The following is an 18,242-nucleotide window of genomic DNA, read 5'->3' on the forward strand; positions in this document are numbered from 1 at the left end:
TTTCTTTAGATTGAAATTTATAAAAAAAAGTTAGCAAAACAAATAGTATAATGTTAAAAAATTAATTTAAAGAATAACACATAATCTTATTTAATCTTAAAATAATATAAATATATTTTTGATATTTTATACTAAAAAAACACATATAAATATTCATTTATTCAACTGATTAATTTTTTTTTTTGTAAAACGGAATCTCATTCAATTTTTTGTTACGGTGAATAATATAATAATTTTACTTACCTATGTTTCATCTATCTCACGATCAAGTAATATCAAATTGGTCAATACTGCAATCAAACACAACATACAGCACTAAAGAATTAAAATTATAAAGATACATATAAAAGTTCACTGAAATAAAAATGATAACCATCAAAATACCTCTTTTGCTTCATCAAATATTAAATCCATCAATACCCTTTAAATTTGATCACAATACAAAATCTACACGACAAAATCAAAATCAAAATCAAACTCAAACTTAAAATCAAACTCATAATTGATCATTTTTTTTTATAGTGATTAAGAGACAAAATAGAAATACTTACCTCGAAAGAATTCAGTATTGAGAAAGAATAAAAATGTGAGAATGGTTGTGAGAATGTGAAGTATCATAAAGCAAATAAAATTAGATTAACAAACCAATTAAATCTTACCTTCATTCGGAATCTATTTTTTCTTGATGAGTGCATCTTTATTATGAATAAATCTTCACAATACTTGCATAAAAATATAATCAATCATGAGAAAATATTTCATCAATAGATACAAAAAAAAAACAACTAAAAAACCACAACAGAATGAAAAAAAAGAAGAATTTAACTTATCTAAAAAGTTAGTAAAAAAATGTAAAAATATGAATATATATATATATATATATATATATATATATATATATATATAGTGGTAAATTATAGGTTAATCAAAAGTTTTTTATTATTAAAGGATTTTAGACACTTTTTAGGATTTAATACTATCTTTTTAAAGCAATCGATTTAGTGGTTACCAAAAAAACATAACTACCCCATTTTCTTAGTATTTAAATAAGGTAATTTAATTTACAGCCAATATAACTTGCAAAATAGAAAAGCCTCACTTGACAACGTATTTTATAGGTTAAAAGTGTTTAATGATAATATGAAATTATTGGTATATTCAATGTATTTTGTATTTACTTTTCATAATATAAATTGCCAAAATTAGTAACAGCTCTATATTTAATAGCTTTCATTATCTCTGATTTCATGGCTAAAAATTACCGTTATCATTGATTTCATATGTCAAAGTTTTGAAAATTATTAAATGTAGATAAAGACCAATTATTGCATAGATTAATTAGTTGATGTGGAAGTGCCACTTGGCATTTAAAAGAAAGAAAAAATATTTAAAAATACATGTGGAAATGACACATGTCAATCATTTGGAAAAAACGTCCTGCTTTATATATATATAGTAGATTTCTTATAAATCTAAGAAATAGAGAGGTGGTAGATCGTAAAATATTATGCTTCAACGGATCGAGCGGATCATTTGTTAAATCGGAAAAGAATATATCGAACTTCTCTATTAGCGTTCATCGTTGTGTTAAAATTACAAGATTTATGACTTGATTGTTCTTATTTTCGATTAATTTTTACTGCTTGTATTGGGTTGTTGCTCATTATTTAATCGTTTAAATTTTAAAATATCATATAATTGTTCATGTTATATAACTTTCATTATTTGTATTTTAATCTTCATAAATGGATTTAACTTTAAAAAAAGAAACAACATATTTTATTACATTGTTGAAATTTGCATTTTGTTGTATTTTAATTTCTTTGATTTCAATATTCAAAAAATAATATTTTCAATAAAAAGAGCAAATTATTATGAAATCCCACCTTATATATCATAATTAACAGTTTGATAATTTATATCTTAAAATCCTACTTAATCGTCATTTACTTTCAATTCTATTGCACAAAATTGTAAAAGTTTACGGCTTAACCCAATTTTGATTGGTTTTCTAATGATTGAATTTTTATACATAATCGAACTTAATATCCAGCCAATTAACTCGGTCGGTCTAGTTTTTAAAAAATTGGTCATAAGTCAAAAAGTATTTAAAAGTGTAGAGACAAATGATGACCCACGTCAACATGGACTATCTTCAATCAACCTTAAACCAAATTATTTACAATTTCTTATATTTTTTCTTTCTCCATTCATCAACCAAATCTAATTATAATATTTTAATCTTTAAAACAAATCACTAGAGTTAGATTTTAACTTTTTTTTTCCACTAGAAATATATGATAAGTGCTATTGCATTTATAACATTTGGTGCATATACAAATTTATAAATATAAACACGTGGCTTATAGTGTAATACGTCAGATAATGATAATTATATTTATTATAAATTAGAGTTATCATATTAATATTTAATTAATAATACTTTCTATAACTATTAAGTGTATTTAAATAAAGTATCAAATAATAATTAAAATTGCAATTAATTAAGAATAATTTATTTAATTTGATTTATATTGCTATAATTTGTATTTTAATATAAATTATTAAATAATAAATAAAATGAAAGTTAATCAGGAATAATATTTATTATTTATAGAGAATACAAATAAAAAATATTAAATAATAATTACAATAGTAATTTATTAAAAATACTTTATCTTAATTAAAATTCTTCATAATTAAAAATAATAAATAAAATAATAATTATTAGATATTTAAAATCTATTTCAATTAAGTACTCTAGATAATTTTATTTTAATATAATATTTTAAGTAGTTTATTTTAATTTATATTCTAACTCTAATAATTATTTCAATAGTTTTAATTAATAATTATATATTATAAAATAAAAAGGACATTAATAAAAATCTGCTTGTCCACCCCATCCGTACTTTTATATATAGTATAAATTTACAAATAGGTACAAAGTTTGCATCATTCACGATGTTAACGTTGAATGCTTCGTTACGAAACTCGTTATTACGGCGGAACGATGTCGCAGCCGATGCTTCAAACGCTAACCCTTCTCTTACAAACTTAAAGTCCAAACATAATCTTTTCATAAATGTTCATAAATTTTCAAATAATCTATACTATTTTATCTTAAAGAGAAATCGAAATTAAAATCTTCAGAGTTTTGAACCTCACTCCTAACCAATTCAGTTAAAAGGTAATTGGTTATTTTTTTTTACCATTAATAGAAGGCCTAATAGTAAATAAATATCCAACTTTTAAAATTTTCAACTTTAGCTTATTTTTTATTTTTCAGTTTCAATTATAACCAATTGTTCAAATTTGAGTGAAATATATATTAATATACATTTTATATTATTTAATATTTGGAATTTTTTATATAATATGATAAAATAAAATAATATGAACAATATATTTAAATTTATTTTAATTTTAATTTGAAAAATTGGCTATAATTGAAAATGAAAAATAAGATAAAATTGAAGATTTTGAATTGTGTCATAAACGAAAGAAATTTGAAAGATGGGGTATTTTGAAATATTTTTAATGAATATAAAATGAAAAAACTGGAACTCTTCACATGAAACTAATTTGATTTCCGGTGGGGTTTGGTGGCAATTCTTCTTTTCTCCGGTTAATTCCCACATTATGAAGAAGAGTGAGAATGAAGATCAAATTAAAGAGAATGCTGCCATAAAAATCTACGCTTCTGTTGCACAAGACGATGCAAGTTGTTACAAGAAGAGACCAAGAACTACAGAGTATGCAAATGAAGTTAAACCTAAGCGCAATAGGGAGGTAATTTTGTTTGTTAAATCTTGTTGTACATTGTTTTCATATGGTTGCCCGCTTTCTAACCTTTTCAGTTTGCAGTACACAGAAAAGGTTTGCTTAATGTGCCATCAGTGCCAGAGGAGTGACAGGGGCAGGGTCGTCCGTTGCCGGCTTTGCAGGACGAAGCGATACTGCATTCCGTGCCTGACTAGCTGGTATCATTAATTATGTTTTGTTGCATTACATATTATTTTATGATTCTCTAAATATAAAATTGCAATTCATGTAGCCAAATTATGATTTAGCAATGTAATTTGTCTGGCAACTAATTTTACTGTTTCTGTGAAAATGCTTATGCTTATGGCCTTCACTTGATATTAGTTGTGTGTCTTCTTCGTCGGTATCTGATAGTAGAAGTAATTATAAGGTAACCTTGATCTTGCTTTGATTTCGTCTCTTCCGTATTGTATTTGCTTCTAAACGCAGTTTCTTTGAGGGAATACTCGCCTCTTTGTGCATTATTTTCCTTGCTGATAGATGTGAGCTAAAATGTCCATAGTGTTCAGTATATTAACACGTTGATGAACAAATGAGTAGAGTAGAATGTTGATGAAACAATGACATGCAAGACTTGTTTTGATCACGTGCAGATTGTACCTTAACATGGATTTGATAGACTTCGGGTTTAAAGGTTGATTTCACATAATTAAAATTATGTTGTTGTTTTTCTAGGTATCCTAAGATGACCGAGGAAGAAGTTGGCAATGCTTGTCCAGTTTGTCTTGGAATTTGCAATTGTACAGCTTGCTTGCGTGATACTTCAACATACGTCGGTGCTTTCATCATGCAATAAGTGCTCTTGGGTGTTTATAATAAATGTGTCACTAATCATGAATTTAGAATGTGATTTGTTGTTTTCCCTGTTGGTTATTGTCTGTAGCGCCTGAGTCATCTACGAGCGCTGAATGTCAATAAAGATAAGAAACTAGAGCACTGTAAATATTTAGTCCAAGTTCTTCTTCCCTTCCTGAGGGAGTTAGATGAAGATCAATTAATGGAGAAAGATATAGAAGCTAGGGGAAGAGGTAATTTGCCTTGCATCAATTAAGTTTAAAAATTAGCAGCTCCAGCTTATTATGGATTTCGAAACGTGTGCTTTTACTGATACACCTTTTTATTTATTTATTTATAAATCTTATTTGATGTAAAAGCTTTGTCCATACTTCTTTCTTCCAAAATCATTTCTCCTTTAGGAAAAAAAATTGTATCTAATTAGAAGTATGTTTTCATTTGGAGCTTTTTGTGGATAAGCTGTTGAGTTGAGATTTCTCTGTGCATGCGTTCTTGAAGACATTTGTCATGTGTCTGATATGTCGTTTTTGATCTTTGTTAAAAGACTTATTCGTGTTTGTACTTTGTTCAGGTATGTCCCCTGCAGATATAGAGATACAAAATGCTAATTGTCTTAACAATGAGCGCATCATCTGGTAAGGTGTTTGCCTTCTATAGCTGCCAGATTTTGTCTTGTTTTTCTATAACTTTTGTGAGGAATGGAGGTAAATCACATTTGACATTCTGTCTCCCCTTCCTACACTCATATTCCATCCTATTTTTTTGCAGCGACAAGTGCCGAACATCTATCTTTGATTATCACAGAAGCTGTTCAAACTGCTTTTCTGATATCTGCCTTGTCTGTTGCCGAGAGATCCGTCATGGATACCTTCAGAGAATTGACCAGGAAGTGATTATGGAGTATATTGATAGAGGGTTTGAATATTTGCATGGTAAAGAGGGAATATATAAGACAACAGATAAATTACCATTGGAAAATGGATCTGAAATTCATGGGTCAAATTCAGGATGGAAAGCGAACGAGGATGGAAGCATTGCTTGTCATTGTGGTATTGGAAATTTAGAACTGAAATGTTTGTTCTCTAGAAATTGGGTTTCTGAGCTTTTAAAGAGAGCAAAAGATGTTAGAGATGCTTATGAACTCGACCTGGTTAAAATTCCATCAAAGCAAGGTGCGTGTTTGAATCCCCATGGAGATGTTGACATAGGGAATAGTCAATTGTTAAAAGCAGCATCTCGAGAGGACTCTAATGACAATTTTCTGTACAATCCAAGGGCCATAAGTATCAAAGAGAAGGATTTTACCCATTTCCAATACCATTGGATGAGAGCCGAGCCTGTGATTGTTAGCAATGTTCTCGAGACTGCAACTGGGTTGAGTTGGGAGCCAATGGTCATGCAGCGTGTATTCTGCCAGATAAGCAAAAAAAAACACGACACACTATTGGATATGAAGGCCTTTGAATGCTTGGATTGGTGTGAGGTCAGTATTGTCTATTATCTGGTACATGTTGATAAGCTTAATTGCTTGGCATAATGTTTGTATTTATTCTTATTATTTTTTTCTCATGTTCATCAAGTGTACCGATGTACTGTTTTTTAGCTAAGAGTAAATTGGTCTTATGGTTTGTTATGTTTACAGTTATTTCCATTTTAGAGCTTCAGCCTGTTTAATAATTATGTGCAATTGGGTACTAAATGGAACCAGCTTAATCAGTTCTTTTGTTAGTTCTTTAGCATTAGATTCCAACCAAGATTAGCTTAATTGGAACTAGCTTAGATAGGATTTTAATGGAGTTCCAACATTGTCTTTCATTTAATATATTTTTATTGGTATTTTTTATTTTGTGGATTGCTATAGCAGGTTTAAGGGCATCCTTCATTCAGAGTTCTTGAATGCATGTGATCTTCTAATGCTGGAAGCTTTGAACGTTGTAGGTTGAAGCATGCCATTAAAAATATTTGATGCTGGCTGTTAATTAATTCTGTCACTTTTAATTGTACATCAAACTGTATCACCATAACAATGGAACTATTTATATAATATCATTCACATGTTAGAAATATTACTTTTGTTGGTTCAGCCATAATCCATACCTCTCTTGAGTGGTTTATAGCACTATTACAGCTGTGCCATGTTCGATGAGATAAAAGAATGACCCGTAACATAATTGAGAAAAACAAATTGATCGTGTCAGTAAGCATTTGTTGCTTGGTTTGTGATATTGTTCTTGATTAGCTTGACCTATTACCTTCTTATACTAATGAAGTTTGCTACTTATTTATATAAATCAGAAAAATAGATCCTTTGGTTTGCAATATAACTCGGCAAACTTATCTTTACAGGGTTGCTGTACATAATTATTTTCAAGAGAAACTTGTATCCTTATATCTCTATATTAATTTCCATGTACTTTTATCAAAATGTCAGTGGGAGGTATAATCTATTTAGTGATTATAAATTCTTGGTAACATGCAGGTAAATACTAATGTTCGCAAATTCTTTGATGGATACTTGCATGGCCAATATGACCAAAAGAACTGGCCTCAATTACTTAAATTGAAAGTTCGGCATTCTACTAAGTTTGATGAACTTTTTCCCCGACATGGTGCTGAATTTACTCTTTGTTTGCCCTTTAAAGAGTATACACATCCTGAGAATGGACCTTTGAACCTCGCTGCCAGATTGCCGCAAGATTCTTTGAAGCCAGATATAAAGACATATATTGCTTATGGATGCGCTCAAGAACTTGGACGTGGAGATTCTGTGACCAAGCTTCACTGTGACATGTCGGATGTGGTATGTTTCTCTTTGTTCTTTCTTAAAATTTAGGATGGATTAAGAATAACCAATAACCTGTTGGAAAATCTTGCTTTTTTATACATGTTTAGTGTCCCACTATAAGACAATGAATGAGATCAATTGAGCTAGATAGAGAACTTTTGTCAGTAGGAACATAATAGGAACTTACATAAAAGGAAAACTAGATATGAGTTTTTTAAATATTATCTGAAAAGAATAGACAAATTAAGAAGCTGTGATTTCTGTTTCTTTTATTTTTTTAGCATTTCTTTTGGACGCGGGGTACTGAAAAAACAGTGAAGGAAAATAATCATTGATTGCATAAAAGCATTTCTGTTTAAGTAACTCACAATTGATTATTAAAATTACATCAAGTTCTAAACTCTGATTTCTTCTTTCTACTATATAGTTAGCCTTGGTAACGGTTTGTGAACCGGCAGTTTTGGTTGGAATCGCCGGTTCCGATTCGCTGTTTTGGCCGGTTCAAAAGTTAATTTTCTATTTTTAAATTAATTAGAAAATTAATTTAAAATGAAAACTAAGCTTAATTTTTTTAATTTTAATTTAAAGAAATAATGAAAAGGTAGATATTTATGCAGCCAAAAAGTTTAAAAACTGATTGAAAAATTAAACTGACTGTTGGATTAACCAAATGGAACCCCAAAATCAAATTTTATAATGTCGTTGTTTTAAATATCTTATTAATATATATGTATCTAAATATATATACGATTTAGTTACACAAGTATTCAATCGTGACTACCATAATATATAATTGATTTATTTTTTAAATTAGCCGGTTGGGAACAGGAATCGCCGGTTTAGAATAGGAACTGCTGTTCTGAACCAGAACCAATGGTTAACAGTTTCAAATTTTTTGGAACTGGCCCGGAATCGGTTCCATCCTGGGTTCGGTTCGGTTCAAGCCGGTTCCAGGCCAAACCGGACCGTTTCTGGGGCTATGCAGGGTTCTTTTTCTTTCTTTATTCCTTTTTTGCTTATTAACATGATAAAGGTAAAATCCCTTTCAGACTTCAACCTTTTATTCAATATTTTTCCGTTGTCTTGATAAAAGGTAATTTGACAATAAACAAACATGTTTTTATATGATGGTGAGCTTCTAGTAGCTGCTCATTTGTACTTTTATTATTTATTGGCTAGAATCATAATGGATTTTGTAGTCATTAAACATCTGCCTTGTGCTAAAATTGACTGTTTTAGGTAAATGTGTTGACACATACAGCTGAAGTGATCCTTAGACCTGATAAACTTACTGCTATAGAAAGACTTAAAAAAGCGCACAGGAAACAAGATCTTAGTGAACTTTATCGAAGCAATCAGGTTTCGGAACAAGATGCTGATGCTGAAATGCAGAATGATTGTCAAGATCTTAGAGAACTTTATGGAAGCAATCAGGTTTCGGAACAAGATGCTAATGCTGAAATGCAGAATGATTGTGTTGGCACTTCAATTGACAAAGGGAGGCCAGATGAGGGAGGAGCTGTTTGGGATATCTTTCGGAGAGAAGATGTGCCTAAGTTGCAGGAATATCTTAACAAGCACTTCAAAGAGTTTAGGCACATGCACTGTTGCCTGTTGCAGAAGGTATGTATGAGCTGAAAAGACCATATGGCTATGGATGCTTTGGTCCACCGGAACTGTGTTTAGATCATTGTATGCTTCTTGTAGTAACAGCTCATGTAATTTTAAATAATAGGTGTTAGATAACCTAGTGCCTGATATATGTACATGGCATTTGGCCCTCCAATTTGTTACTGCCATTTCTGATTCACAATACTTCAAAATTGCTGAAACAGTTGCTGCAGCTCATTAGTCACAGCACAACAGCTCTGCAGAAAAGGAAAATAGGAGGGATTTAGGCGTATTTGAGCATTAGATGAAGGAAGTGACACTAGAGTGCTGGACTTACAGAAATGGCTATTCTATTCTCCTATCCTTTTGAATCTCTAGCGAATAGTGGACATATTAAGGAGTAAAGAACATCGACATAATAAACGACTAAAGAACATAATTTTATGTTTGATTAATCTCTTTAAGCTATTTTGAATTTTACCCTATGATTTTATAGTTTGGATCATTAACTATTATATTACATGTCACTGCTATTATTATTGTTTTAATAAATTATGTTAATCCAGTAATAAGATTTTGTTTAGCTCCTATATTCTCAGTATTATTCAGTTGATTTCTTTGTTTAGTGTTGCTTTGAATTTTCTACTCTCTTTCCCCTAAGAATCTTCAATGTAGCATCAGCATATTGCTCCAGTCCTCTAATACCATTACCAATTCCTTTATTTTAAATTCTGGTTCTGTGCCCGTCTCTCAAAATAGTTGTGACCGGGAGACTTTAAATTAAAAAATACATTTGAGGGTTGTATATATGATTTATGTTTCTAAAAGTCACCCGGTCTTGCATCTTAAATAATAAATTGAGTTATGTACATTTATATAAGGACGAGTGTAAGTGATGACTTGAGTGACAAAAGGATGGGTTAGTTATTGATACTGACTGTAAACCTGTTACTTGTTGAATTTCAACAGATGATGCCAATTAAGTTTAAATAGATGATATTTGCAAGTCTTGTTGTAGCTATTGCCTTTTTGCCCAACTTTTTCTGAATATCTGTTTCTGGTGATGTAGATTGTTCATCCTATTCATGATCAGACCATATATATGACTCTAGAGCATAAGAGGAAGCTGAAAGAGGAATATGGTTATCTATCTCATTTGTCTCATCTCTTATTGTCAAATTTCTTCTCTTGATTTTCTTGGCTTTCTTGATGAGGTTTTAATGTGTACTTTACTTTTGCACACTGATGCAGGCATTGAGCCATGGACATTTATCCAAAAACTTGGTGATGCAGTCTTTATTCCTGCAGGCTGTCCACATCAAGTGAGAAACTTGAAGGTAGATTATTTTTCATTTGGACTTTCCAAGCTTTAGAAAACTTGACGAAGTGCGAAAAGATCAATTAAAGTTTTGTCATAATTGAGTTTTAGTTTCTATAGATTTTTTTCTTGTCATGTGCCAATTGTTTATGAATCGAAGGCATATCTCTTGGCAAGATTATGCAGTTTAAAGTCCATGTTTGATGAGTATGATGTGTTGATTTGTTTTATTCATGTAGAAAAATACATCGATGGTTGTTGTTCGGAAGTGTGTGCAAATTTTGAAGTATTCAAGTAGGCTCTCAAATTAACATGTGAAGCATGTCTATTCCATGTACAAGTTTAATTAACGCCATAAATTTATTTCTGTAATCCATAGGCTTGCCCCATCAGAACTTACCCCTATTCATTTTTCAACGACTAATGATCGTTTTATCATAATTTTGTAGTCGTGTATAAAGGTGGCATTGGACTTTGTTTCACCAGAAAGTGTTGGTGAGTGCATCCGATTGACAGAGGAACTCCGTTCGTTGCCCCAAAACCATCCAGCCAAAGAGGACAAGCTGGAGGTATGGCTTGTCTCACAAATTACAGTACTTCTCTATATCACTATTATTTAAGTCTTATTACATATTTTCAACTTGAAATTTTGAAATGGTGTGAGAAAAACAGTAGCAGTGGGGCAAGTTGCTTTAAATGTTTATGAATTTCCTTTTTGCAGTATATCTTTATCTTTTTTTATTTCCCTATGCAATTTGATCGTTTCTTTATCTAGTTTCAAAGAAATGTAATTTTTACTTCCATTAAGTAGCTGGTATCTTTGAAATTTGCTTTGTTGCTTAATTTTATTATAGGCTTGAATTTTGAATTGAATTTCTAGGATTATGAGACTTATGCTGGAGTAAATAAGGGAGTTGATCCGAGTTTCATGGACTACTTTGGTATCATTTAGATGAGAATCTTCAGGACGCCGCTAAAAAAACTACCAAACTTGGACAGATTCAAATTCACTGCCTTTTGCTTTTTCTAAATAAGTCTTTAACGTATTTTTTCCCCATAGCACATTAAACAAATATACGGCAAATTATTGAATGTTTATTTCATATCATTAAACTGGGAAAATCAATTGTTATTTTCTAGCTTTCTAGAAATGCCATATTTTTTTGTTTAGGAAGGCTGTAAAGGGTATTCAACAAAGCAAGCCTTACTGTTTTACCTAGCTCCCAAGGTGGGAACACTTAACTCATGAAGACGTTGTGCTACGGTACTTGTCAGTCTGCTATTACTTGTACTAGTTTGCTTTCAGGCAACTCGAATTGATAAAAGAACGCCCGAATGGGGTTTTGGGCATATCCTCGAGGAAAGCTCTTTCTGGGTTTTTATGTTGGCAGCAAATATTGATATCTAGTAAAGCCGGTTCATTATCTTTCTCAAAAACGGAATGAAAGACCAATTCCTCCAGGTCAGGATGGCACCTCTTGCTAGAATTCTCCCAACAACCCCAGCGACCAAGCATTCCCTCCCCCAAAAGCGGAGACTGAACAACCGTCAGGTTGTCGAGACTCTTCAACCAATTTCTCAAAGCTATCTTTAGAGTGTTAGGTCTTTTCTGTTGGGAGGGATTAGCCTTTTAGACAGAAGTGACCCTATCTTATTTATATGCTGTCTTATGCCTTTTGAGTGCCTAAAGAAAAGTGATCCGGTTTCAAATCTTTCTCAAAGATAGATGATTGTGGGTACTTATTAGTTATTTCATCTAGAATATCGGAAAGCCAGAAATTGAAGCCTGCAGCTCTGAAAAGTTAATCCAATAGCATCTTTAATTTAGACGTCTTGACTTCTTGGTTATTATAAGGCTAAAATGGATTAAGTGATGGTTCTCCACACTTATTTTTTGAAAAGAGGATGTATCCTTTTCTTGCAAAAGAATTTTAAAATGCCATTAGAAACTAAATAAGAGCTTTCAAACTCAGAGACAGGCTGTCAGAACCTGAGACCAAATTAGCATTACGTATAACATGTTTTGACTAATGCTCCCTCCTCCCTAAATTGATAGGCAATTTAGAACAAATTCGGATATTAAGAAATTTATCTTCTCTAGGTAAAATTAGTTAATTTACAAACAAATACCACACTTGCCCTTATTTTATGTAGTAGTAACTTTTGTCTTTTTGTGATTTTTGTTGTCTTTCCGAGACTTTCCATCATAATTAATGAGGGTATATTTGACAATTAATTAGTAAAGTAATAATTGAGTGCCTATCAATTTGGGACAGATGGGTAACTTATTTCCTACGAAGGTTGTTCATTTAAATGTGCTGATTTCTGCACATTTACATTGCATCTACTTATAAGTACAACTATTCAGTTCGGACCAATATTTGGATTCTCCTTTTCTTCTGTTGCCATCCAGCTCTACCCAACACCATATCTCGAAGTTCAGAATAAAATTTTAAACCATCAAAATGTTGCTTGTTTTGAGCATGTGTTAACTTGTCCTTCGGTTTTTGAAACAGGTTAAGGAAATGTATCTTCATGCTTTGAAATGGGCTGTTGATGTTTTGGAGGATATGGAAGAGTGAGTATTTAATGATTCATGCCGACTTATGAATTAGTTTTTCTTCCTTGTGTGTGCATTGGCTGTTTCATCACTAATTTTGTTCTTTTTTTCTCATGAAGCCATCACATCTTAAATTTGCTAAAGAAAACTCAAGCTGCTTCTTTCAGTATCACATGGTAGAGCTTTTAATTTGGGATGTCTTATTTTCCTTTATTGATAAGGTTTGATGCATAATAATAGGAAAACAAATTCAATGCCTGCAGTAAATTTTTATTATTGGGACTGGGGGGGTTGTGGTACTTTAAGTCTATGAGTACAAATTCTTGGTCTCTAAAGTTGTATAATTCTTAAAACTAGAACTGAGCTTGCACATGGTGTATTTATCTGTTTATTCTGCCCTCTCATTGTTTATCTCGTGTTTTTGGATCCTTGTTCATAAGGCCCTTCTGATTCATTGATTATTTACTTGCAAGAAGATAGGATCTCTTTTCTGCTTGTGTGTGCCTGCACTTGCTCGTTCTTTTTCTTTTTATTTTTCTAAAACTTCATGATTCAATCTTAGTTTGTTCTTTCTCATGCTAATATATGTTTCAGAAAAATTTGCTGAAGTCTTATTGGATCAAGAATAATTTTGGAAAAGAAAATTAATTTAACTATATATAATTGGATTTTTGTTAGGGCGTCCTTATGTCTTTGTGATATTTTTGTTTGGGGTATTTACAAGCATAAGATTGTCTCTCTTAGTAATAAACAACATCGATATGGACAATGGAGTTTGCTTCTTACATGTGGGAAGAATCAGCTGTGTCTGTTGGGAGGATCAGAATTGCAGTCTTCTTTCAATGAATATATCTCTATTTTGGACCTATTTCATAGATTTACCTCTTTGGAATTACTACTAACTATTTTTCAATAGATATAGTTAACCTACCCTAAGAGCTTGTGTAGATTAGCCATTTGCTAGAAGAATAGGCAGCTATTTGTGGGTGTTACAGTTATGGACATTTTTGCATATGTCCCAGAATATAGAAATCTATCACTAGCCCCTATTTCTGTCTTTGTTGTGAGTTTGATGCCCGAGGGATGCACCATGGATGAAGATCGAGTCTTTGAGTTGCTCAGACATCCATATTTGATGATGAGATGCATGCACATACCTAAGTGGATGACCCTTTTCAGCCATGTTTCTGCATTTTCTCTTTTCATTATAAAATCCTGTTTGTTGGGAGGCTCTCTGACATTGTCAGAATTTTACAGTGGAGGCATACTTGCTTTTTTAATGGAATAGGCAATGTGGATTAGAGGTTTCTTTCATTCACCCTTATTTAGATTTGTATTATGCTGTGAAGGTTTAGAATAGAGCTTCTGTTGAAATTTTTGTGTAGGAACACCCTCTCTTTTTCTGCCATATATCGGATGTTCCTCCTCTTTCCTCACATTTTGCGATATGGTGGAGTCTCAGGTTTTCCCGTTAGGGGTGTTCAAATTCGGTTTATGCTATAAACTTTTGATGATATGAGATTTCAGAAGCAATATTGATACTTTGTATCTTTTTGTATGTTAGGCCATTGAATATTAGGCCTTTAAAAGTTGATAATCCAAGTAAACCAAATTTTGATATTCCTATCTCCTTTATTGAAGCGGCATCTGCAGGTAAAAGAAAAATTATTTATTTGACTTGTATGATACATTTGTCAGTTTTCACTTGATGTCTTACTCCTTTAATATATTTCAGCCACTCCTCATCGAAGAAAATTTAAAAGGCAAGGGAAAAAAAGAGTATGCAGACATTTTGAAAGTTTTCAAGGAATCTCAACATTTAGAGACACCTCGCACAATCCTGTTGAGGTAGATAATGATGTCTCGGAATCAAGCAAAGAGATATCCATAGAAGCTTCAATAAAGGAGGAAGGAGCTGAATTGACCGGTAACCCATATTTTCAATCATGGGTACTACTTTTATAACGAAGTAAATTGTCAATATGACTAGAATCCTTTCATTACCTGCAGGTGAATCTGAAAAAGAAGAAACTTCTAGAAGTCAAGGTTATATTTCACCCCTTTACTCTTCTGATTATGAGATTTGAAGCAATGCTAAGCCCCTGAATCCTTTTCAGATAAAAATGAAGATGGAGAGAAAGATATACTCTCACATCCCGCGGGTTCATCCTCTTTAGCCAATGAGTATGCATCTCGAGATAGATCTGCTTCTGGCACCTCTGTATCATCTGATGAGCCCGTTGATGATGTACAACTACAATTTCTTTTTATTTTAGTTTAGAATACCTCATTTAATATTCGGTGATGTTGTTACTTATTGTTTTGCAGGATCCCATTTCGCAAATTAACAAGCTTTCCGCCATTGTGGCGGAGGATCAACAACTTCACGACTTTAGTTTTATGGATGACATTATTGTTCCTAAAGCTAGTGCATCTTATATTTCTCATCTCGATGAGATTGAGGGAGCGACTCTTGCGATTAGACAGATTCTCAGCCTTGACATTTCACAGATTACAGATTCTCAGAGAGTTTTATTCCTTTCAGCTCTCAAATTTTTTCAGAATGTGAAGGGTTCCGCCATCAATCCTGATATTGAGAATCAAGCAGGCAGCCTATTGATATCTTGGAAATCCCACGAGGAATCAGAATCAAGCAGCATCCGAGAATTGGAGGCTCTCAGGGTGGGAAGCAAAACATACGAGGCTCTAGGGAAAAAGAAAGAGGAAATGGCCGATAAAATCCGAGCTATCAATATAGAGGGCCAGAGACTTGAGGCAGAAATAAAGAAAATGGAGGGTATGATTCAGGAACTGAGGTCTCGGCAGGTTAAACTTGTTGAGGAGTGCAAACCTTTGAGTGAGCATTATCAGGAGTTGATGACCGAATTTAAGCCTCTTCACAGTGCATTCGAACCCAAGAAAAAAGAGATGGTCTCATTGGTGGAACTTTGTAGAAAAGCTTGTGAAGGCAAGAATGGTTGTAAGGTTCAGTGGGATACACTCAAGCAATTACTCCTTGATTCACTTCTTCCGTCTCTCTGACCTGCTTTTGTTTGTTTTATGTAGTAAGTGGCTAAGTGACCCCCTGAACCTAAGAATAAAAATTCTTAGTAATGATTGATTAATATTTAAATTAGGTTAACAATTAATTCATTTGTGTTGCACTAGTAAAAGAGATAGATGTTCGTTATGCTAGATTTTTGCATTTAATATTTTAGTAATTAAATGCAGTATAAGTTATACTCCGTCCCAATAGAGTTGTCCAATTTAAGAAAAAAAATTGTCCCAAAACTATTGTCCACTTTCAATAAGTAACTAATTTTTACACTTAATTTTTTTTTATTATCCCTATTTAAAATTCACTGATGAGTAAATTGAAAGTAAATTGCAGGTGGACCATATATTAAAAAGGCCTAATCACTCAAAAAAAACCTCACCTTTAAACTCTTTTTCAATTCCACCCCGACGTTGAAAATTTGTCAATTTTACCCACTTTTGAATTTTCCGTTTTCAATTGTACCCCAATATTTTAATTTTTGTTAATTTTTTTTATTTAAATGATGAAATCATTCAATTAATTAAGTCTAAACATGAAATTAAATTCTTTTTTATTCAAAAAAGTACAAATAAGTCCTTTATTTTTAAAAACTAACTAAAAACCATAATCAAATTAACACTAATTTAAATTCTTAATTAATTTAACTAAATTTAAATAAATTTTAAAAATATACAATTAATATATGCGAGACATGGAGAATGTTTTAAACAAATTTCCAAACGCAAAAGACGTTAATTTAATTTTTCAGGGTACAATTGAAACACAAAAATGCAAAATAGGGTAAAATTGACAAATTTTCAACGTCGGGGTATGATTGAAAAGGGGCTAAAAGGTCGGGGTTTTTTTTAAGACATTAGGCCTATTAAATTGGGTATAACAAGAAAAGTAAGGAAAATTTTATAAAATTCATAAACAATAATTACTTTTCTTAAACTGTGTGATAAAGGCAAAATGAACAACTCTATTGGGACGAAGGGAGTATTAAAATTATTTTCAAATAATAAAATTTGATATTCATAGTGAAAAAATTATTCAAAGTGCATAATGTGCTCAAATATTATCTATTTGGAGATTTTATTTTAAGGCCTAATCACTTAAAAACCCCTCACCTTTAAACTTTTTTTCAATTCCACCCTGACGTTGAAAATTTGTCAATTTTACCCACTTTTGAATTTTCCGTTTTCAATTGTACCCCAAAATTTTAATTTTTGTTAATTTTTTTACTTAAATGATGAAATCATTCAATTAATTAAGTCTAAACATGAAATAAAATTCTTTTTTATTCAAAAAAGTACAAATAAGTCCTTTATTTTTAAAAACTAACTAAAAACCATAATCAAATTAACACTAATTTAAATTCTTAATTAATTTAACTAAATTTAAATAAATTTTAAAAATATACAATCAATATATGCGAGACATGGAGAATGTTTTAAACAATTTCCAAACGCAAAAGACGTTAATTTAATTTTTCAGGGTACAATTGAAACACAAAAATGCAAAATAGGGTAAAATTGACAAATTTTCAACGTCAGGGTATGATTGAAAAGGGGCTAAAAGGTCGGGGTTTTTTAAGACATTAGGCCTTAGTTTAACTACATGTTATGTTGAATTTTCAAATTCTAAAAAATATTTTTTATTCTTGAATAAAATAATACTTTAAAACGTTTCCATGATGATGGTTGAAAAACATTATTAAATGAGAATATATTTTCTTCTACTGATTCCGTGCTTATATCCTTAAATTATTTTGATAAATATACGTTAATGGATCCAATAAAATTCTATTCAAAAGAATTTTCTCTAATTGCTAAATGTCTTGAATGACAATGATAGGTTCACTTTTGATATGCGATTGGATGAATTTTTTCTTTAAAATGTTAAATGCTTGTTTACGAGTATTTGTTTCGTGTTCACCATGCCAGTTTATATCGAGTTATATACCGGTTTTGAATGTAATGTATGTTTACTTTTATTTCTGCTCTTTTTTTATGCGATTGTTATTGTATGTATAATGTGATTTCTTCTACTTGAAATAAGCGTTAAATTGATAAAATTAATAAATCAAATACAAGAGTTAATTATGTCTATGAATTCGATTTTGCGGTCCAATGCAGTACATCATAAGCGAATGCGATGTGCAATTGGTAAAAAAGGTATTTCTAGTTTAGCTAGATGGTGACTTCACTTTCAAATTAAAGCCATAGAAATTGCCATAAGGCTGAGCGAACAGGGCCCCCAACGGGACCCTTGAACTTGCCTTCCGCTCACAACTTTCGTTAAGTGAGGG

The 18,242-nt window shown here is 31.5% G+C and overlaps 1 protein-coding gene across 5 annotated transcripts in view; it reads left to right on the top strand.

Annotated features, from left to right (window-relative positions):
- Nucleotides 1-16,047, top strand: part of LOC126683128 (lysine-specific demethylase JMJ26-like) — a 75,849-nt gene extending 59,802 nt beyond the window's left edge. The window contains exons 1-18 of one of the 5 annotated variants that reach the window (XM_056105729.1): nt 3,517-3,792; nt 3,868-3,983; nt 4,501-4,597; nt 4,709-4,853; nt 5,192-5,255; nt 5,389-6,103; nt 7,100-7,420; nt 8,645-9,028; nt 10,086-10,158; nt 10,268-10,353; nt 10,784-10,903; nt 12,851-12,912; nt 13,014-13,070; nt 14,459-14,547; nt 14,630-14,821; nt 14,905-14,940; nt 15,012-15,142; nt 15,223-16,047. In XM_056105729.1, coding sequence (XP_055961704.1) covers nt 3,643-3,792; nt 3,868-3,983; nt 4,501-4,597; nt 4,709-4,853; nt 5,192-5,255; nt 5,389-6,103; nt 7,100-7,420; nt 8,645-9,028; nt 10,086-10,158; nt 10,268-10,353; nt 10,784-10,903; nt 12,851-12,912; nt 13,014-13,070; nt 14,459-14,547; nt 14,630-14,821; nt 14,905-14,940; nt 15,012-15,142; nt 15,223-15,936 — 3,552 coding nt within the window. In that variant the 5' untranslated portion in view covers nt 3,517-3,642 and the 3' untranslated portion in view covers nt 15,937-16,047. Of the gene's footprint in view, nt 1-3,516; nt 3,793-3,867; nt 3,984-4,500; nt 4,598-4,708; nt 4,854-5,191; nt 5,256-5,388; nt 6,104-7,099; nt 7,421-8,644; nt 9,029-10,085; nt 10,159-10,267; nt 10,354-10,783; nt 10,928-12,850; nt 12,913-13,013; nt 13,071-14,458; nt 14,548-14,629; nt 14,822-14,904; nt 14,941-15,011; nt 15,143-15,222 lie in introns of those variants that run through there. The other 4 variants (XM_056105725.1, XM_056105726.1, XM_056105727.1 and 1 more) reach the window with 4 other exon arrangements.
- Nucleotides 16,048-18,242: the final 2,195 nt, after the last annotated feature.

This window comes from Mercurialis annua, linkage group LG5 (genome assembly GCF_937616625.2).
Source record: "Mercurialis annua linkage group LG5, ddMerAnnu1.2, whole genome shotgun sequence".
Taxonomy (NCBI): Eukaryota; Viridiplantae; Streptophyta; class Magnoliopsida; order Malpighiales; family Euphorbiaceae; genus Mercurialis; species Mercurialis annua.